General features: G+C 41.4%; 1 protein-coding gene across 10 annotated transcripts in view; it reads right to left on the bottom strand.

The window, feature by feature from the left end:
* Positions 1 to 22,861, bottom strand: part of SPIDR (scaffold protein involved in DNA repair) — a 344,503-nt gene that overhangs the window by 100,122 nt on the left and 221,520 nt on the right. For all 10 annotated transcript variants that reach the window (XM_032609379.1, XM_032609381.1, XM_032609382.1 and 7 more), the window contains 2 exons: positions 2,863 to 3,058; positions 1,191 to 1,420 (listed from right to left, as the gene is read on the bottom strand). In XM_032609379.1, coding sequence (XP_032465270.1) covers positions 1,191 to 1,420; positions 2,863 to 3,058 — 426 coding nt within the window. The remainder of the gene's footprint in view (positions 1 to 1,190; positions 1,421 to 2,862; positions 3,059 to 22,861) is intronic.

The following is a 22,861-nucleotide window of genomic DNA, read 5'->3' as shown; positions in this document are numbered from 1 at the left end:
AAAACTGGTCGACAGCTAGAAGTCATGTTAAAACCTAAAGATGGATATAATGGTTTCACACACACGCATATTCCAAACAAAATAAAAATAAATTTTTTCTATAATTCCAAAAGAAACATTCTCTAACCCTACACCTGAAGGGACTTTTTCAAATTCATGGTACTTTAAAATCAGTTGCTGTCCACTGGAAGAGGACTCACGGTTAACAGGGCAGTGCTTCCTGCTTGCTCTTTCTGAAAAATACCAGAAGGCACTGTAAGGATATGATGACTGTGAATTACTATTTCTTCTGTAGTGTTCTCCTAATAGTAGAGAGACAAAATGATTGTTTGATGAACTGGCATCTAACCTTTTCATTTCTCTTCTGTTATAAATCTGTCTTACTGCTTTGAGGGCAATTTAACACAGAAAGATAACCTCAGAAGAGTCTGACATAAATAAATAAACTCTCAGTCAGCGATGTGTCTCTAGCTATTTGAAAACAAATAAAACCAGGAGGAGCCTAAGTCTCAGTAGAAAAGATGCCATTCCCACAATTTGTTGGAGCAAAGTACTTTGAATCACAGGTTTGCCCTCGCTTTCGTAGCTACCTAGCCATCCTGTGTACCAAGGCAGCCACTATCCACATAAACTTTAAAATAAAGTTAATTAAACTTAAATAAAATTTAAAATGTAGTTCCTCGGTCCCACCAGCCATACTTCCTACATGGTGGTCAGTGGTCACCTCACTGGTTAGGGCAGTAAAAAAATGTTTGCATCACAGCAGAAGTTCTGCCAAGAGCTCTGATGCAGACTCGACGGCACCATCTGGGAGCCACAGATTTACCAGCTGCCATTTACTTATTCAGGTTTTTAAGACATAAAACTTGATAGCTATTGCAGTGGTCTTTTTAAGTACGTAACCATGCCTTGGATTTCTTATAACAATACCATTTGTGCTTGTATCACTTTCAGTAACATGAATTATTAAAGGTAAAAGTAAATGCGACTAACTTTTTCAGTAAGGACTTTTTTTACAAATAGACAAAATCCTCTGTCATACCATGTGTCCCAAATTCTGATGTAAATAAAAACCAACCAAACAAATACAACCCATGTACATGGTGAATACAGTGAAGAAATTGCTCTGAGAAGAGCCTCCACTTTCTCCAGGTGAGTCTGGGCACCTGCACCTGTGTTTCGTCACTCACCGAACTCCAGGAGGGTCTGTGCCATCTGCCTGCTGACACCTGCAGCGAAGAGAGTAAACTCTCTGCACCACCACCCGGACCCCGGCTCCCGACCAGGTGGCAACTCCTTGGCTTTCGACTGCATCCAGCAGAGAATCCCTCAGGGGAGCTCGGGCGGGGAAGCCCAGCTCTGCTTGTTCGGGCCTGAGGGTCCAGTCTGTGCCCACGGTGGTGTGACCACCACACATAACCTGGCAAGACACGCAAAGGGAACAATTCCAGTCTGACCCACAAGGGCACACTACATACCAAATCCCGACGTGCTTGGGGAACCCTAAGCATCGGGCGTGACTGCAGGACACTCAAGGAATGACAAGGACAGATGCACGCCCATGGCGCGGGGCTCCCATCCACGGGCCACCAACGTGGCAGAGGAGGCCTGGTGAGTCGAGGAACAGGGGAGCGGCAGGAGGACAGACCACCTCGGGGATTTGAAAACATGGAGAAAGTACTGCTATTAAAACACCTTATGGTGATTTAAAACATTTTCTTTTATGAGGTAACGCTCTCAATAGCACAAACTACAAAACAAAATAAAAGAATGACTAGGGTTATTATGAAGTGCTAGCACTTTGCACACTCCTGTGAGCAACATGCAACACCTTTATGACCCCAGTAAACATCCTAGTAAATAAACATCCTCTAGAGTGCTCCGTGCTTCCTACATTGCAGCACTTTTCCTTACATACGGTGCTATGTAACAAACACATTTAACCTCACAACCCAAGGAGGCAGGCTGCATAGTTACCACTGTTTGACAGATGAGAATGCTGAGACAGGAGTTCAGTGTCTTACCCAACGTCACCCAACAGCAAGTGGCTGAGGCAGGACCCGAACTAGGCACCTAGTTCCAAAGTCCACACACTTAACCGCTAAGCTCTACTGCCGCTCCGCTAGCACGGACGTGAGACGAAGACACACCTCATGAATTCACCATCACATAGCTGTCTGAAACTGTACATAGAGCAGCAATGCACTCTGAGCTGTATTTTCCATCTGTTAAATTAAACTGATTAGACAGCCCTCCTTTTCACATAATCCTCTCCAGACACACGCTCTGACAGTCAAAGGGAGCTCCCGCTCAACTCCACACCTACAAAGTAGGTTCAAAGTCCGTTTCCTTTCCTTTCCGATGTCCCCTCACACCGTCAGCCTCAGTATTCCGCTCTGCGCTGACTGGGATAACTAGGCGACCCTGAGGCAGGCGCACTGAAGTCAGACACTTGGAGCCCGAGTGGTCCCGGGGGTGTCCTTTGTGCCTGCCGCAAGTGAAGTTTAGTGGTTCCCCAAGTTCATCTTGGTGGATGACCATGGCTCAGGGCCACTAAAATTCCAAAAAGCAATCTCCAGTGTATAACCTCAAGTTTATGCAGCTCTCTTTATCCCAAGGGATACAGATGTTATGAAAAAGAAAAACATGATTTTTTTAATAAATAAAAGAGGCTTAAATAAAATTCTTAGGCAATTATGAGAAGAGAAAAAAAAGAAAACTCATATTTTAATAAATTAAAGATTACACATATAGTTGCTGAATATTTGGAAAGGACCAAAGGTAATCACCTCTATAAATTCCAAAGCCTTTAAACGCAGTATTACTACAAAGCAAAAAACCTCTAAGTCAGTGATAGTTTACCTGGTTTTCAGGTGAGTTATTTGTTAGGCTCTGAAATCTAAACATCTGGGCCAAAATGATGCTTCTTCTCGGAAGGGGTGTGTCCCAACTGTGCACTTCATGTGTTGTTTTTGAATCTTCTTTGGCAACAACTTTCTGACAAAAGTAAGTATTCAGAATAACAGGGCAACTTCCATTTGGGATAATAAGCTTTTGCCTGGAAAGGGAAAGAAATACAAATACAAGTTTATCTGCAATGCTGGATTCCCCTCACCTTCTTGCTAAATCACAAAGGGCAACGACTTGCTGGCTAAGGACACAGGCCCTAGAGCAGCTGCCAGTGCATCTGGCTCTGCTCTTCTGAGCAAGTCTTGTGTCAGGAGTGGGGGTGGAAGGGGCGGCAGTGCTCGAGCTGGAGGTCCCCCGGGGCCTCCCAGGCTGCTGGACAGTGGCCTCAGGGCCCCTCGGGGAAAGTACTTGGCGGGGGCGGGGGTGGGGCACACAGCTGCCCGACACTGAAGTGAATGTTACAAGAAAGACCTTCGGACACTTCACAGCTCTCATCTTTCAGAAAACATGACACCAGACACCAAAGGAGCTCCACCTTCACTACCAAACAGACCACAGTCACTGAAATGGCCCACATTCAAGTGGAAGTAGGACAATGTGCTACTGGGTCCTCTCAGACTAGCTAACGCTCATTCCTCACACAGGCAGCGCTGCTTAACAGGAAGGTTAACAGGAAGACGGAGTAGACACACTTTCCCCTATTTCTCCCGTTAGACCCAAGGAAATGCCTGGTGCTGCACAGAAACGAAAGAGCAGAAGAAGCTGAAAAGGGAGAGGAGGAGGCTGTCCAGCTGGGACCCAAGGACAGACAGAGCAGCAAGTTCCTGAGCTTCCTGTCTGTAGCCTAGGAACAGCAACGGGTGCCGACAAAAGCACCCTCGAAAGGAAGGACAAGGAAGGGGCAGCCCAGTGAGACAGAAAAGTCCTAGGGAATCACTGCTCCGCTCCTGGCAAGTATCATAGAAACACTGTGACCTACTGCCACACACAGCAGGCAAAGCGCAAGTGGGGGCCGGACATGCCCCTCGACAGGCTGTGATGAAGAGTCTGTGCAGGCCGGCTGGGCTGGTGTGAGACGAGGCGCTCACCCTCACACCCTCATCACTCCCGTAACCGAGCCTCACTCCCCGCCCCTTGGATCAGAGTCCAGTGGCCCAGCAGAGTCAGTACTTTCACCACTACCCGGCCCTCCCACCTTCCTCCACTGCGGTGAGTGGCAGCCTCGTGGGAAGCGGTAACGAAGGGAATCCTGACGCCTTCCTCCACTTGGTAGTAAGAAGCCCCCCACCCTCCCAACGTCTCTTCTCAGAGCAGTGCCAGACAAAGCCACCTAAAACTGGTTTAAATAAGATCCAGGCTCTCGTATCATAATACCTAACATGTATAGGTTACCATCTAAAACCACCTGTTACACTAAGAACCAGGAAAATTCTCACTTGAATGAAAAAACACAGTGACTAGATGACAATGTTAAGATGACGCAGATGTCAGAATTACCTGACAAAGATTCAAAAGCAGCCATTACAAACATGCTTCAGTGACAGTTACAAATGCACAATGAGACAAATGAAAGAATAGAAAGTCTCAGCAAAGAAACAGGGAGTCTTGGCAAAGATACAGATTTTCTTAAACGGAAATTCTATAACTAGGAAATAAAATAATGAAAATAAAACTCACTGGATGGGTTCAACAGCAGAATGAAGGGAGCAGAGAAAAGGATCAGTGAACGTGAAGATAAAATAATATAAATTACCAAATATAAACAACAAAGAAAAAAGAGACCAAAAAAACCAATGAACAGAACCTCAAGAGGTGTGAGGAAGAAGAAATAAAAATGGAAAGATACAGGTAAATAAAATAGGCTTTCCTGCTCCTGTTGAGTTTTTGAAATTATAGTTGGAGTTGAAGCAAGAATTCAAACACTGTCTGATATGGTTCTAAATGTATGCAAAGGAAATATTTAAGACAATCATATAAATGAGGACAGTAAAGGGACATAAGAGGCAAGGTTCCTACACTTCACACAAACTGGCAAAATGTTGACCCCATAAACTGATAAGTGATGCATATAAAATGTAATGCCTAGAGCAACCAATAACATAGCTATAACAACACAAAAACATTATAGATAAATTAAAATGAAATTCTAAAAAATGTTCAAGCAACCCACATAATGCCAGGAGAAAAAGAAAAACCCAGAGAAATGAAAAACAGAGAACAACACAGAGAAAACGAGAAATAAAACGGGAGACTTAAGTCTTAATATATCAATAATTACATTAAGTGTATATGGTCTAAAAAAGCAATTAAAAGACAGATTAGCAGAGTGTATTAAAAAATACGGTCCATCTTTATGCTGTCTACAAGAAATTCACTTCAAATATAAAGATACAGGTAGGATGAAAGTAAAAGGCTGGGGGAAAAACCATCATGTAACATTAACTTAAATATGGTTGAAATTACTACCAGATGAAGTAGGCCTTAGAGCAAAGAAAATTATCAGGGATAGAGAGGGACATCACGCAATGATTAAAAGGGACAATCCAACAAGAAGACAAATTTGCAATAGTAATATTTTAAGCCGATAGACTACACGTATGGTAACTTAGAAATAACAATTAGGAGACATGGAGAGACAGAGGCAAGCCAGACAGAGTGACAGTCAGCAAGAAGAGGTTCAAGGAAGCAAGAGGGCAGGGGTGGGGCACAGCATCGGGTACCACTGGGCTCAACTGTGAAGGTCCTGATACAGCAGGATGGATGAAAGATGTCATACGTGCCCAGCCTTTTCTTTCAAGTTAATTTGAAAAATATGATCAGGTAATATTCCTTTTTTTTTTTTGCGGTACGCGGGCCTCTCACCGCCGCGGCCCTTCCCGTTGCGGAGCACAGGCTCTGGACGCGCAGGCTCAGCGGCCATGGCTCACGGGCCCAGCCGCTCCGTGGCATGTGGGATCTTCCCGGACCGGGGCATGAACCCGCGTCCCCTGCATCGGCAGGCGGACTCTCAACCACTGCACCACCAGGGAAGCCCGATCAAGTAATATTATTTTAACTGCTAAGTTAAGAACATAGCACAAGATTTCTGTGTGTATTTAGAACCTTACAGTTTACAGATAGACATACTAACATTAGAACTCTGTTCTGCCAAATTCAATGTCCTGTTTGAGGCTATTAAGGTTAAACCAAATTAAAAACATACCTATACAAAATAGATGTGCAAGGCTAGTGGATTTGGGATAGACCTTAAAACCCATATCTAGGTTCATTTGGTTCATTTCGCTGTTTTTACTCAACACCTATGACATGCCAGGCAAGGGGCAGGGGACTGGGAATCCAGTCTGAGACAAGAAGGCTGAGAGGACAGGTTTACTGCAAAGGAAAAGGGTGTTATATGATACCCCGAGGGAGGACCCTCTGGAGACAGGGAAGGTTTCCCAGGAGAGGTAACCAGGTGAGGGCTGCCTGGGTGAGGGTGTGTGAAGGCACAGGGAAGGGGATGGTGGGGCACCTGCGGGGCTGCCTGGTGGCAATGACCATAACTCGGATTCCATGTGACAAGCAGAGTTCTCAGTACTACCTCACTGAGCTTCTGCAGAAGAAACACAGATGCTGTTTCCTTCGTTTGGAGGCTGAGGACGTCACAGCCTTTCAACATCCATATACATGGCACCAGCGTCATGCTCCTAGGGAGTATGACCTCTTTATTTCTTTTCATGCTGCAGGCCAGCGTTAACTGCTGTGGACTCTACTATCACCTCTCTACTTACCTTATTGCCGCAAATGTTATGTGATGACCAAAAAGCAAGTTTACAGAGCATGTATTCAGATTAATATTGTAACAAGTTTAACCAGTTTTTCTGAAGATCTAACTAAAAATAAAGACAAACCTAAGGGGCTTCCCTGGTGGCGCAGAGGTAAGAATCCGCCTGCCAATGCAGGGGACATGGGTTTGAGCCCTGGTCTGGGAAGATCCCACATGCTGCAGAGCAACTAAGCCCGTGGGCCACAACTACTGAGTCTGCGCTCTAGAGGCCACGAGCCACAACTACTGAGCCCGTGTGCCACAACTACTGAAGCCCATGCACCCAGAGCCCATGCTCCGCAACAAGAGAAGCCAGCGCAACGAGAAGCCCGTGCACCGCAACAGAGCAGCCCCCACTCGCCACAACTAGGAAAAGCCCACGCGCAGCAACGAAGACACAACAAGCCATAAATAAACAAACACAAACAAATAAATAAGACAAACTTAAAATGTTAAACCTCACTTGATAAATCACATCACAACCAACAACACCAGTGGACATCATCATGATGCTGGACTCACAGTGACTCTTCTGTTAAGGAAGTTGAAGAGTGTGTGTTTACTTTCTAGTAAACTCTCAGAGCATCCTTGACAAGTCAGCAGCCATGGCAATAGGATGGGCTGCAATGTGGGACAGTCACACACATGGTAAGATACACAAAAAACTAGACAGTAACAGTCTTCCGTGGAGTCCAAGCACTATGGTTTCTCTTGGAAACTTTAAAAAAAAGAAAAAAAAAAGAGAATCCTGTATGTTCAATACAAATGACAATTTGTCCGAATGTTTGCTTTCATGAAGAACCATTTCCACTGCTCTTTACTGAGAGTGTTATATACAGAACTCAGGTAAAACAAGAAACAAGACTTTTTTTTAATGTCACCAAGGGCAGAGAGGAAAACCAAGTGAAATATCTTTCCATTTGCTATCACTTGTCAACACTGCCAAAGTGTTAAATACCCCATTATCAGCTCATAAAACAAACAATATTTATTTCACATCACAAATCAGATCAGTTTGCTTGTTTACTGTCTAGGAAGAATGTGTCCAAATTTGGTGGGTGGCAAGGATGACTAAGGAATTAATGCAGTGACCTAAACCAAGACAAATAGAAGGTATTTTCTTTCCTTCCTTTCCTTCCCTCCTTTAATGGCTAGTCAGCTAAAGAAGTCAGACTAAGAACTGTAGTTGTCAGAAAAACGTAACCTAGACTTAATTCTTCTTTCCACCGAAGACATACTTGGGATAAACTAATCAATTTTGTTTACAATTTAGTCTCAACTCGAAGCCCCACTGGCCTGAGGACAAAGCTGTCTAGTGCACACATCTTCCTGACACGGGAGGCCAAGCCATCGTGTGGGGCTAGTTGAGAGGGCTTACAGTCCATACAGGGACACACACGAAGGAAACAACTAAGTGCAGTAAAACATCATTGGTGCTGCAGTAGAACCAATGCAGCCATACATACATACATGAATAAATAAATAAATAAAATTAATTTATAGAAAAAAAACTGTGTAAAGAATTAAAAAATAAAAAATGAAGCCAGTCTGTTCTCTTCCCTGGAAGGAGGATGGGACCCACCAACTTGGATACAGCAAGAGAGGTCCCGCATCCTTCCTGGAGGGACCAGTGCGTGGGAAAGGGAGTGACACAACGGCCAGGCGGTCGCTGGCCCACAGGATCAGATGAAACTACTAGGACAGCGTGAGATGTGGGAGGCCGGTGTGACAAGCTGCAATGGAGGGACGTTACATTTAATGCAAAAAGGTCCCTGGTGAAAAGAGAACATCAGAGCCACCTTTTACACCTGTGCTTTTAAGGTAGCCCTTGTGGCTAACTGATTTTAAATAAAAAGAAGTAAAATAAAACTTAAAATGCATTTCCTGAGATGTAAAAGCCACATTTCTAGTATTTGATGTGGTCAGTACCACAGTGGGCAGCACAGAGAACGCTTCCATCCCTGAAGAAAGTTCCATGCAGCTATCTGAGAATTTTGATTCTCAGGGCAGACAGTAAACCACATTCTAGTTTCTTCGTAAACCCTTTCTGATTGATTAACTCGTTGGATTTGAAAAAGGCTATTATGCCCCAGTGACTTCTGAGGCAACTGCACAAGCTTTGAACCATCTGAGTTCCCTCCTCCAGACACCGGCATCTGAACCCCTGCATGAAACTCAAGTCAGTGACAAGACAATGTTAACAGTGTTTGTCGTGAATTTTTAAAAATACCAACTATCCTGCCCACATTCTCAATTACTTACAGAGTGAACAGGCACTCCTCCTCTCACCAAAAGTCAGATTTATTCTAAGAAAAATTTAAAACCGTAAGTCCTAAAAAATATCTCTAAAATGAAGAATTAAGCCAATTTCAGAAATAAGAAGTTCAAGGTTTATACTTCCTTTATTTTCAACTTCTTATTTGCCAAGATTTATCTCCCAGGTTCAACTGTTTCTTTTAGCTTCCTACCCAAAAAATACCCACCTTATCTAAAAAAACTGATAAAAACACTGACATTTATAACTGTGTGTGTTATTTTAAATTCCCAGAGTAGACTCTGTCTAATTCCCTTTTTATCCAAATAAACACATTGTTGAGGAACACTTTATTTCCGTTCAAAAGTGAACAGTAAACTACACTGAAGATGAATTCACTGAAGAATATAAGATGTGAAATAGACTTCCTCTATAAACCAGGAGTCTAATTCTCTAGATTAACAAAAGTCTCTGACTTGACCATTTCCTTTCTCAGACACAGGTCACTGGAAATTGCAATTTAAAGAAAGAACCATCACATATCTGGCAGTGGTTGTAAACTTTACTTTCTTTTTTTTTAACATCTTTACTGGAGTATAGTTGCTTAACAATGTTTAGTTTCTGATGTATAACAAAGTTAATCACCTGTACATATACATATATTCCCATATCTCCTCCCTCTTGCATCTCCCTCCCACCCTCCCTATCCCACCCCTCTAGGTGGTCACAAAGCACCGAACTGATCTCCCTGTGCTATGCGGCTGCTTCCCACTAGCTACCTGTTTTACAGCTGGTAGTGTATATATGTCCATGCCACTCTCTCACTTCGCCTCAGCTTCCCCTTACCCCTCCCTGTGTCCTCAAGTCCATTCTCTATGTCTGCACCTTTATTCCTGTCCTGCCCCTAGGTTTTTCAGTACTTTTTTTTTTGGATTCCATATATACATGTTAGCATATGGTATTTGTTTTCTCTTTCTGACTTACTTCACTCTGATCCATCCACCTCACTACAAATAACTCAATTTCATTTCTTTTTATGGCTGAGTAATATTCCATTGTATATATGTGCCACATTTTCTTTATCCATTCATCTGTTGATGGACATCGGTTGCTTCCACGTCCTGGCTATTGTGAATAGAGCTGCAATGAACATTGTGGAACATGACTCTTTTTTTTTTTTTTTTTTTTTTTGAGGTACGCGTGCCTCTTACTGTTGCAGCCCCTCCCATTGCGGAGCACAGGCTCCAGACGCGCAGGCTCAGTGGCCATGGCTCACGGTCCCAGCTGCTCCACGGCATGAGGGATCTTCCCAGACCGGGGCGTGAACCCACGTCCCCTGCATCGGCAGGCAGGCTCTCAACCACTGCGCCACCAGGGAAGCCCAAATGACTCTTTTTGAATTATGGTTTTCTCAGGGAATATGCCCAGTAGTGGCATTGCTGGGTCGTATGGTAGTTCTGCTTTTAGTTTCTTAAGGAACCTCCATACTGTTCTCCATAATGGCTGTATCAATTTACATTCCCCTCAACAGTGCAGGACGGTTCCCTTTTCTCCACACCCTCTCCAGCATTTATTGTTTGTAGATTTTTGATGATGGCCATTCTGACCGGTGTGAAACGATATCTCATTGTAGTTTTTTTTTGTTTTTTTGTTTTTTTTGGAGTATGCGGGCCTCTCACTGCTGTGGCCTCTCCCGTTGCGGAGCACAGGCTCCGGACGCGCAGGCTCAGCGGCCATGGCTCACAGGCCCAGACTCTCTGCGGCACGTGGGATCTTCCCGGACCGGGGCACAAACCCGTGTCCCCTGCATCGGCAGGCGGACTCTCAACCACTACGCCACCAGGGAAGCCCTCATTGTAGTTTTGATTTGCATTTCTCTAATGATTAGTGATGCTGAACATCCTTTCATGTGTTTGTTGGCAAACTGTATATCTTCTTTGGAGAAATGTCTATTTAGGTCTTCTGCCCATTTTTGGATTGGGTTGCTTGTTTTTTTGATATTGAGCTGCATTAGATGCTTGTAAATTTTGGAGATTAATCCTTTGTCAGTTGCTTCGTTTGCAAAGATTTTCTCCCATTCTGATGGTTCTCTTTTCATCTTGTTTATAGTTTCCTTTGCCGTGCAAAAGCTTTAAAGTTTCGTTAGGTCCCATTTGTTTACTTTTGTTTTTATTTCCATTTCTCTAGGAGGTGGGTCAAAAAAAGGATCTTGCTGTGATTTATGTCACAGAGGGTTCTGCCTATGTTTTCCTCTAAGAGTTTTATAGCGTCTGGCCTTACATTTAGGTCTTTAATCCATTTTGAGTTTATTTTTGTGTATGGTGTTAGGAATTGTTCTGATTTCATTCTTTTACATGTAGCTGTCCAGTTTTCCCAGCACCACTTATTGAGAAGGCTGTCTTTTCTCCACTGTATATTCTTGCCTCCTTTAGCAAAGATAGGTGACCATGTGTGCTTGGGTTTATCTCTGGGCTTTCTATCCTGTCCATTGATCTATATTTCTGTTTCTGTGCCAGTACCATACTGTCTTGATTCCTGTAGCTTTGTAGTATAGTCTGAAGTCAGGGTGTCTGATTCCTACAGCTCCGTTTTTCTTTCTCAAGATTGCTTTGAGAAAGCAATCTTTGGCTATTCGGGGTCTTTTGTGTTTCCATACAAATTGTGAAATTTTTTGTTCTACTGTGAACAAAGCCGTTGGTAGTTTGATAGGGACTGCACTAAATCTGTAGATTGCTTTGGGTAGTACAGTCATTTTCACAATATTGATTCTTCCAATCCCAGAACATGGTATATCTCTCCATCTGTTTGTATCATCTTTAATTTCTTTCACCAGTGTCTTACAGTTTTATGGATACAGGTTTTTTGTCTCCATAGGTAGGTTTATTCCTAGGTATTTTATTCTTTTTGTTGCAGTGGCATATAGGGGGTGCTTCCTTAATTTCTCTTTCAGATTTCTCGTTGTTAGTGTGCAGAAATGCAAGAGGTTTCTGTGCATTAATTTTGCATCCTGCTACTTTACCAAATTCATTGATTAGCTCTAGTAGTTTTCTACTAGCATCTTTAGGATTCTCCATGTATAGTATCATGTCACCTGCAAACCATGACAATTTTACTTCTTCTTTTCCAATTTGGATTTCTATTATTTCTTTTTCTTCTCAGACTGCTGTGGCTAAAACTTCCAAAACTATGTTGAATAACAGTGGTGAGAGTGGGCAACCTTTTCTTGTTTCCGATCTTAGAGGAAATGGTTTCAGTCTTTCACCATTGAGAACAATGTTGGCTGTGGGTCTGTCATATATGGCCTTTATTATGTTGAGGTAGGTTCCCTCTATGCCTACTTTCTGGAGAGTTTTTATCATAAATGGGTGTTGAATTTTGTCGAAAGCTTTTTCTGCATCTACTGATATTATCATATGGTTTTTCTCCTTCAATTTGTTACTATGGTGTATCACACTGACTGATTTGCGTATATTGGAAGAATCCTTGACTTCTTGGGATAAACCCCACTTGATCATGGTGTATGATCCTTTTAATGTGATCCTTTTAATGTGTGTGTTTAATTCTGTTTGCTAGTATTTTGCTGAGCATTTTTGCATCTGTGCCCATCAGTGATATTGGCCCGTAGTTTTCTTTTTTGTGACCTTTTTGGTTTTGGTATCAGGGTGATGGTGGCCTCACAGAATGAGTTTGGGAGTGTTCCTCCCTCTGCTATATTTTCAAAGAGTTTGAGAAGGATAGGTGTTAGCTCTTCTCTAAATGTTTGATAGAATTCGCCTGTGAAGCCATCTGGTCCTGGGCTTTTGTTTGTTGGAAGATTTTTAATCACAGTTTCAATTTCAGTGTTTGTGATTGGTCTGTTCATATTTTCTATTTCTTCCTGGTTCAGTCTCGGAAGGTTGCGCTCTTATAAGAATTCGTCCATTTCTTCCAAGTTGTCCATTTTATTGGCATATATAGTTGCTTGTAGTAACCTCTCATGATCCTTTGTACTTCTGCAGTGTCAGCTGTTACTTCTCCTTTTTCATTTCTAATTCTATTGATTTGAGTCTTCTCCCTTTTTGTCTTGATGAGTCTGGCTAATGGTTTGTCAATTTTATCTTCTCAAAGAACCAGCTTTTAGTTTTACTGATCTTTGCTACTGTTTCCTTCATTTCTTTTTCATTTATTTCTGATCTAATCTTTATGATTTCTTTCCTTCTGCTAATGTTGGGGTTTTTTTTTTCTTCTTCTTTCTCTAATTGCTTTAGGTTTAAGGTTAGGTTGTTTATTTGAAATTTTTCTTGTTTGCTGAGGTAGGACTGTATTGATATAAACTTCCCTCTTAGAACTGCTTTTGCTGCATCCCACAGGTTTTGGGTTGTCATGTTTTCACTGTCATTTGTTTCTAGGTATTTTTTGATTTCCTCTTTGATTTCTTCAATGATCTCTTGGTTATTTAGTAGTGTATTGTTTAGCCTCCATGTGCTTGTATTTTTTACAGTTTTTTTCCTGTAGCTGATATGCAGTCTTACAGTGTTGTCGTCGGAAAAGATACTTGAGACGATTTCAATTTTCTTAAATTTACCAAGGCTTGATTTGTAACCCAAGATATGATCTATCCTGGATAATGTTCCATGAGAGCTTGAGAAGAATGTGTATTCTGTTGTTCTTGGACGGAATGGCCTATAAATATCAATTAAGTCCATCTTATTTAATGTGTCATTTATAGCTTGCGTTTCCTTATTTATTTTCATTTTGGATGAACTGTCCATTGGTGAAAGTGGGGTGTTAAAGTCCCCTACTATGATTGTGTTACTGTCCATTTCCCCATTTATGGCTGTTAGCATCTGCCTTATGTATTGAGGGGCTCATGTGTTGGGTGCATAAATATTTTCAGTTGTTATATTTTCTTCTTGGACTGATCCCTTGATCATTATGGAGTGTCCTTCCGTGTCTCTTGTAACATTCTTTATTTTAAAGTCTATTTTGTCTGATATGAGAATTGCTATTCCAGCTTTCTTCTGATTTCCAGTTGCATGGAATATCTTTTTCCATCCCCTCACTTTCAGTCTGTATGTGTCCCTAAGTCTGAAGTGGGTCTCTTGTAGACAGAATATATACCGGTGTTGTTTTTGTATCCATTCAGCCAGTCTATGTCTTTTGGTTGGAGCATTTAATCCATTTACATTTAAGGTAATTATCGATATGTATGCTCCTATTACCATTTTCTTAATTGTTGGGGGTTTGTTTTTGTAGGTCTTTTCCTTCTCTTGTGTTTCCTGCCTAGAGAAGTTCCTTTAGCATTTGCTGTAAAGCTGCTTTGGTGGTGCTGAATTCTCATAACTTTTGCTTGTCTGTAAAGGTTTCAATTTCCCTGTCAAATCTGAATGAGATCCTTGTTGGGTAGAGTAATCTTGGTTGTAGGTTTTTCCTTTCATCACTTTAAATATGTCCTGCCGCTCCCTTCTGGCTTGCAGACTTTCTGCTGAAAGATCAGCTGTTAACCTCATGGGGATTCCCTTGTATGTTATTTGTTGCTTTTCCCTTGCTGCTTTTAATATTTTTTCTTTGTATTTAATTTTTGATAGTTTGATTAATATGTCTTGGCATGTTTCTCCTTGGATTTATCCTGTATGGGACTCTGTACACTTCCTGGACTTGACTATTTCCTTTCCCATGTTAGTGAAGTTTTCAACTATAATCTCTTCAAGTGTTTTCTCAGTCCCTTTCTATTTCTCTTCTTCCTCTGGGATCCCTATAATCCAAATGTTGGTCCGTTTAATGTTGTCTCAGAGGTCTCTGAGACTCTCCTCAATTCTTTTCATTCTTTTTTCTTTATTCTGCTCTGCAGTAGTTATTTCCACTATTTTATCTTCCAGGTCACTTATCCGTTCTTCTGCCTCAGTTATTCTGCTGTTGTTTCCTTCCAGAGAACTTTTAATTTCATTTATTGTGTTGTTCATCAATGTTTGTTTGCTCTTTAGTTCTTCTAGGTCCTTGTTAAACGTTTCTTGTATTTTCTCCATTCTCTTTCCAAGACTTTGGATCATCTTTACTATCATTACTCTGAATTCTTTTTCAGGTAGACTGCCTACTTCCTCTTCATTTGTTAGGTCTGCTGGGTTTTTACCTTGCTCCTTCATCTACTGCATATTTCTCTGTCTTCCCATTTTGCTTAACTTACTGTGTTTGGGGTCTTCTTTTCGCAGGCTGCAGGTTTGTAGTTCCCGTTGTTTTTGGTGTCTGCCCCCAGTGGCTAAGGTTGGTTCAGTGGGTTGTGTAGGCTTCCTGGTGGAGGGGACTAGTGCCTGTGTTCTGGTGGGTGGGGCTGCATCTTGTCTTTCTGGTGGGCAGGGCCGCATCTGGTGGCGGGTTTGGGGAGTCTGTGAACTTAGTATGATTTTAGGCAGCCTCTCTGCTAATGCGTGGGGTTGTGTTCCTGCCTTGCTAGTTGTTTGGCATGGGCTTTCCAGCACTGGAGCTTGCTGGCTGTTGGGTGGAGCTGGGTCTTAGTGTTGAGACGGAGATCTCTGGGAGAGCTCTCACCGATGGATATTACATGGGGCCAGGAGGTCTCTGGTGGTCCGATGTCCTGAACTTGGCTCTCCCACCTCAGAGGCTCAGGCCTGACACCCAGCCAGAGCACTAAGAGCCGGTCAGCCACACAGTCAGGTACGTGGGGAGTTTCTTGCCTTTTGGGAAGTCTGAGGTCTTCTGCCAGCATTCAGTGAGTGTTCTGTAGGCGTTGTTCCACATGTAGAAGTATTTCTGATGTATCTGTGGGGAGGAAGGTGATCTCCATATCTTACTCCTCTGCCATCTTGAAGGTCCCCCTGAAAGACATTTGCCTGTTTTCATCCAGCACTGCCTCCAACTCTTAGGGCTGTTTGATGACCTTCAAAGACTGATTTGCGTTGCTTCGGTTGGTGAGTTTCTCATCTCCTTACCCCAGTTCTCTGTTTCTTGTCAAAACCACCTTCTGGGTGTCTCTTAGCACCGTTTGGACTCTCTATGGGAGGAAGTCAGAGGTGCTTTCCCCCTGGGGTGGAAGTAGAGTTGTGGTAGGAGTTGGGGGTGAGGTTGCAGATCCCTTCCCACTAAGGCTTTTCTTTCATAGTTTTTGCTAGTCTCTTCCCAGCCACCGTAACTGACTTAAAGGGGAAAAATCTGTAAAGTTTATTTTCAAGGCACAAATCCCATACTTTTATTCAGTAACAAAACTTCTGCCAAAATGTAACAGAAAATGCAAAGAAGGAGAACAAGGCAGGAGAAGCACAGTCTGATGTCACACTGACCTGGGTTTAAATTCTAGCTCTGCTACCTATTGCCTATTTTATCTCCACCAAATTACTTTGAATTTCTGAACTTTAACTTTTTCATAGCTAAAATGGGTATCATGCCTACCTAATGTTGTTACTGCGAGATTAGGTACATATGTTCCAATATACAAGCCACACAAAGAGACAAGTACATACACTGCTTGGCATACACACTAGCTACTATTTAAAGTAGCACCTAAGGGACTTCTCTGGTGGCACAGTGGTTAAGACTCCATGCTCCCAACGCAGGGCGCGCGGGTTCAATCCCTGGTCAGAGAACTAGTTCCAACATGTGTGCCGCAACTAAGAGTTCGCATGCTGCAACTAAGAGTTCACTTGCTATATCTAAGGAGCACACGTGCTGCAACTGAGCTGGTGAGCTGCAACTAAGGAGCCCACCGGCCGCAGTTAAGACCCGGAGCAACCAAATAAATAAAATAAAATAAAATATTTAAAAAAGAAACTTAATTTTAAAATAAAATAGTACCTAATACATTAACTTTTTAAAATCTCTAGAGGTTAACAATTTTCCCAGTAGAAGATCGGATATCTTAGAAAAATTTAGTTTTCTCTGGGTTCATGGTAGTATATTCACTTCTATACACAACTGGGTAATTAAAGGCCTTAAAAATGTTCATATGCTTTTACTCGACAAAGTCACTGTTATTGGTATAGATGTTATTTCATCTATACCAATGAAATAATCAGAGATGTGGAGAAAAACACACACTAAAATATTAATCATACTTATTTATTATAGCAAAATATAGCAAAGAATCTAACTTTCTAACAAAAAGTAGAAAAATAAATCAAGAAAACGCTATACAAATGATAGCACTAAAAATCCCAATTCAAAAAAATGTATTTAATGACACTGTGGGTGGAGCTCCTGTTATATTGTTGAATTAGAGAAACAGACTCAGGCCTATATGACCTATGAGATTCCAAGATGGTAGGACCATATATATTATTAATATAATATTCTTATAAGGAAAAAGCGCTGGAATGAACTGTACCAGAATATTAAGCAATTTATCCTTAAATGAAAGGATTATATATATACAGCTAAGTTTTCTTCTATTATTGTGTCTTTTTTTCCACAATAAAAATGTATTCTTTAATAGATACAAATAAGCACTTAAATCAATCTTATTCTTTAACAATAAACTGCCTCGTTACTTGAAGAAACTAAGCGATGACCACTTCCCTATGAGTACTCTCAAATATGCCCAAACTGACCCAACTAATACAAGTTGACATGCTCCTCATCCCTCCTCAGCATCTCAATTCTGTCATCTCCCTCCCTCCCTCCCTCCTTTCCTTTCCTTCCTTCCTTATCCCCCTCCCTCTGTTATCTATCCATCCATCTTTCCTTCCATCCATCTATCCATCCATCCAACCCAACTAGCTGAGAGTCAACATGCCCTCATCACATCTCTTCCTCAGCATCCCAATTCTATCGTCTGTCTACCTATCTCTAAGTTTAGATTTGTGCCATGACAGTATCATCTCTACAGAGTTGGCTGTGAGTCTAGTATTCAGAAGGGAGACTATCATCTTTCAGCTACTTTGCTTCATTAAAGTCCACTAGGTAACACAGCACAATGCTACGGCTGGGCTTCCTACAGGTATGGCTTCTGGGTAAAGGATTCTACCTGCTCTACTCAGTTCTGTTTCTTGAAAATCAGAAATAGAAATCTTTATAACAAGATCTAAATATATGCATTAACAAGTGAAGTGCATAGTGCAGACAGAAACCAGATGCCTTAGTATCAGTTATGACTGGTCTCTATCTTTAAGGATCATTCCACACTGAGTTATAAGGTATCTCCTGAATGTAAAACTAAATGTATTCATATGTTGCTAGCACTACTTTTCCTAGCCAGTTTTAAACCTTTATCTTACAGTCTTTATCTCCTCGTGTGACTCTAGAACAGAACATTTTAAACTTCAGCATGAATCAGAATCACAGGCTCGTTAAAGCAGACTGCTGGCCCCACACCCAGAGTTTCTGATTTAGTAGGTCTGGGATGGGGCCACTTAATTGGCATTTTTAACAGGTTCCAAGGTGATGCTGCTGGTCCCACCACGATACTTTGAGGATTACTACTCCTAGAAAAACACACATGACCATTACACCTTCTTATCTTTACTCAAGTGCCTGGCAGGCTTCACCGTGCTCTTTCTGCCTACAGAACACCTGCTCCACTGTCAGGACTTGGCACAGAGGCAGGCAGCTTCTCGGTGGAGCCTTCTGGCTTTGCCAGAACTGGTAGGAAAGCAGCGCTTCCTCGTTTGAGCTCCATTACATCTGGTGAGCTGTGGAATTTCAATGCTTTAACTTGTTGACACATAGGGCTGGGCTTTCTCGCCTTCGTATTAACAATAAAGATCTCACTCCATGCAGCAGAAAAAAAAGATTAAAATGATACCTAATGTTTCTGGGCCCACAGCTCAATTGCTGCAGAGAAAATCACAATTTGACAAACATTTTTCTTCACCTGACTGAGTTAACAGAGCCTCCCTCACATCTCATCTGCAGTGTCACAAGTCAGCAAGTAATATGCACTTTTTCAGAAATTCGCAACACGCCATTCCACGCTTCTGTCTAGGTAAAAACTGTCTGTTCAGAGCAGCAGTTTGGTTCAGCGGGTAGAACAAGAACGTGAAGTCTATAGATTTTTGTTCAAGTCCCATTTTGTCACTTACAAGCCAAATGATCTTGATTGCGTCACCTAAACAGAATCCTTTTTGTCTTGTAGAGAGGGATAATGACATTTATGTTTGACCATTTTAAGACAATAATGGATACGAAAGTATCTGGTACATTAAAATGCTTTATATTAACGGTGTTTATTATTCTTCAAAGATCTTGGATTTATAAAAATTAGTCCATTCTAGAAAACTTTTAAATAGCATCTTTCCAGTAACAAACCATTTAAAACTGTAATTTAAATGCAACTTAAAGTTATTTAAACAAAAAATTGATGCCTTTTTTACTATCAAAATTGAGAAATCTTTGGTGTATGATTTTTAATCAGAAATATATGACTTTCCAAATGCACAGGTACCAAAGCCTACTTCAATTCTACGATGTTTATAACCACAAACCTCACTGCGCAGACCACTTTCAAAGAAAACGGAAACCTAGAAACAAAAAGATGAAGCCACAATACACAAGACAAGCCAGGAGTCAGACGAATGAATGGGTTTTTCCTTACGGTCACCTTCACTAAAGCGCTGAAGGAAAACCTGGCTCAGGACAGGCTGAAGAACCACAGCAGTCAAAACAGCTAAGCTTGTCTTGTTGTCTAGGTTTTTTAATCCAACTGAGATAAAAAGTTCATTAAAAAACCCACCTTATCAAGAATGATCATAGTAACTATTCATACAAATAACTTAATAATCTGCAACTAGACTCAGATCACTAAAAACCAACAAAGGCAGAAAGGTAGTAGCATTCTTTAAAAGGAATTCTAATAATGGTCACCATACATACATAATATAGGTCATCCCAACAAAAGCTGACAGTGTTCATACGTAAAAAAAAATTTAATGGTTCAATCTTCTGATTTCACAAAGAGAAATAAAAATTGAGATGGCACAAAATATGAGGAACAGATTACACTATTTGAGTATACCTAGAAAAGAAAGGGAGAAAAACAAACCAAATGAACTGAAAAATGTTTTTGTAAAGTCCACAAAATGGGGACTTCCCTGGTGGTCCAGTGGGTAAGACTCCGAGCTCCCAATGTAAGGGGCCCGGGTCCTGCATGCGTGCCGCAACTAAAAGATCCTGCATGCCACAGCGAAGATCCCCGAGTGCCACAACTAAGACCTGGCGCAGCCTAAATAAATAAATAAGTAAATAAATATAAACAGCTCATGCAGCTCAATATTAAAAAAACGAACAACCCAATCCAAAAATGGGCAGAAGACCTAAATAGACATTTCTCTACAGAAGACATACAGATGGCCAAGAAGCACATGAAAAGCTGCTCAACATCACTAATCATTACAGAAATGCAAATCAAAACTACAATGAGGTATCACCTCACACCAGTTAGAATGGGCATCATCAGGAAATCTACAAACAACCAATGCTGGAGAAAAGGGAACCCTCTTGCACTGTTGGTGGGAATGTAAATTGATACAGTCACCATGGAGAACAGTATAGAGGTTCCTTAAAACACTAAAAATAGAATTACCATATGACCCAGCAATCCCACTACTGGGCACTTACCCAGAGAAAAAACCATAATTCAAAAAGACACAGGCACCCCAATGTTCACTGCAGCACTATTTACAATAGCCAGGTCACGGAAGCAACCTAAATGCCCGTCGACAGACGAATGGATAAAGAAGATTTGGTACATATATACAATGGAATATTACTCAGCCATAAAAGGAATGAAATTGGGTCATTTGTAGAGATGTGGATGGACCCAGAGACTGTCATACAGAGTGAAGTAAGTCAGAAAGAGAAAAACAAATATCGCATATTAACGCAGATATGTGGAACCTTGAAAAATGGTACAGATGAACCGGTTTGCAGGGCAGAAATAGAGACACAGACGTAGAGAACGTATGGACACCAAGGGGGGAAAGCGGGGTGGGTGTGGTGGTGGGATGAACTGGGAGATTGGGATTGACGTGTATACAATGATGTGTATAAAATTGATGACTAATAAGAACCTGCTGTATAAAAAAATAAATTAAATTAAAAAAAAAAACCTTTCTAGCTGTTGTTGGGGATTTGCATATTGTGATAACACCTTACGTATTAGAAATATATAAAAGTGGCACAAGCAACCAGGAAACACATCATCTTCCTCTATAACTGATTAATTTCTGTTGGATAGGAATCTATTATCGACAAATACAGAATTAAAGTAAGCATTCAATCTTTGGAAATAGGCAAGGCATTAAATTAATGTAGAGCATGTGATTAAAACACGGACACATGATAAAAAATAATAAACACATATTTTTTAATTAAAAAATAAAATAAAATCCACAAAATGTCCCAAACTAAAATTTCAGTAGAAAATTTATTAAATTCAGACCAAAAGGATTCACACTAAATGACAAAGAGATTTGGGAAGACAATGATCACAGAAGAGCTGAAGTTGACACTCTACTAAAATAAGTGAATCAATAAATTAAGACTGTCCTCAAAAACCACAAAGCCTAGATTTAATTATTACCACAAACAGGACTTAGTCTAGCTTCAAACAGAAGCAACCTCAGTTGAACTAGATAAATGTGCAAGACTGGTTAAAGGACATGCTTTAAATTATAAAAGGAATAAGAATGTTCTGGGATCAAAACATTCTTAGAAGCAGCAGCAGCACAACTTCTCTTGAATGGCACCACGTATCTTCATGGAAAAGAAATTAGGACAAACAAGAATGGCAGAAACCTCAAAATGTCACATAGCAACCAGGGCACAGCAAAACCATAGCAGGGTGTGTCATCTGCTAAAATCAAAACAGTATCCCAATGTGAGCTTCACCCAACCGTGAGAAATACTAAAGTAACTTGAGCCAGAAACAAAAAAAATACAATTTCTGGCCCTTAGAAAGTAAGACTGTGAAAAGGAAAAGGAAAACTTCCCTTGAGACTCTACAACTATCTGAAAGCTACCGTCTTGGTGAGGATTAACCCAGGGGAGGGGATAAAACCTCCTGGCCTTTGTTTCTCCTCTGACTTGCTCCTGTTACCTTCCTCCAGACTTGGTCCATCCGTCAATGCGTCCTCCTGAGAGCTGCCTGGCCCTGGTCTCAGGTGCCACAAACGTGGCTGCAGAGCAGGGGAGTGTTTGGCAGGGTCAGAGGGCTGCTCCCAGGTCAGCACAGAGGACTCCTGAGCATGCCTGACCTGAAGGTGAGTATACGGCCACAGAGCAGTCACTGTGCCATTACCCTTCATTCTGAAAGGTTAGTAACATAGCCTGAAACATACCTTTTAGCTACAAACACCCACCCACACTCCCAAGTCTCCTCAGGTGCAAGCTTACCCAGCACTCTGTGAGCCCTAGAGGGATGATCAAGACAAGCAGTAAGTAAGTTCACCGTGCAGAACTTGTGCACCGCTTTGCAATTTAGACATATTTTAAATAGAACCTCAAGTCATTTATATTTCAGGCTAACCTGTGTTAAACTTGTTACCTGAAAAATTAATATAAATGATCTTCTACTTAACAAACTTAAACCGTTCTTGTTTGTTAATACAAAGACAAGCACATAGGATTTGTTTTCATCAATGATGGGGTCATTTCCTTCTGTCCACAGGGTACTGCTTAACGCTCCGCTCCTTCTGGACTCTGTTGAGTGGGTTATGGGGGGCCGGGAGGGCAGAGCTCCAGCTCCAGGAGAGACGCTGAGTCCGAGTATATGAGAGTGCAAGAGGGAACAGACTCGGCTGAATGGAAGTCTTTATCCTATCTCATTTTTGTCTCTAAAACAGTTATCATTTGCAAAGTGGATCTTCAGAGGAAACAATATAGGAATCAATTGTACAAGTGTTTGTATCTTCTTTTACAAGTTTATTACTGATAATATTGATCAACTGAATTCTTAGTCCCTAAAATTT

This window comes from Phocoena sinus, chromosome 17 (genome assembly GCF_008692025.1).
Source record: "Phocoena sinus isolate mPhoSin1 chromosome 17, mPhoSin1.pri, whole genome shotgun sequence".
In the NCBI taxonomy this organism is placed as follows: Eukaryota; Metazoa; Chordata; class Mammalia; order Artiodactyla; family Phocoenidae; genus Phocoena; species Phocoena sinus.
The sequence above is the reverse complement of the archived record's forward strand: the minus strand, read 5'-3'. Positions and strand labels throughout refer to the sequence as shown.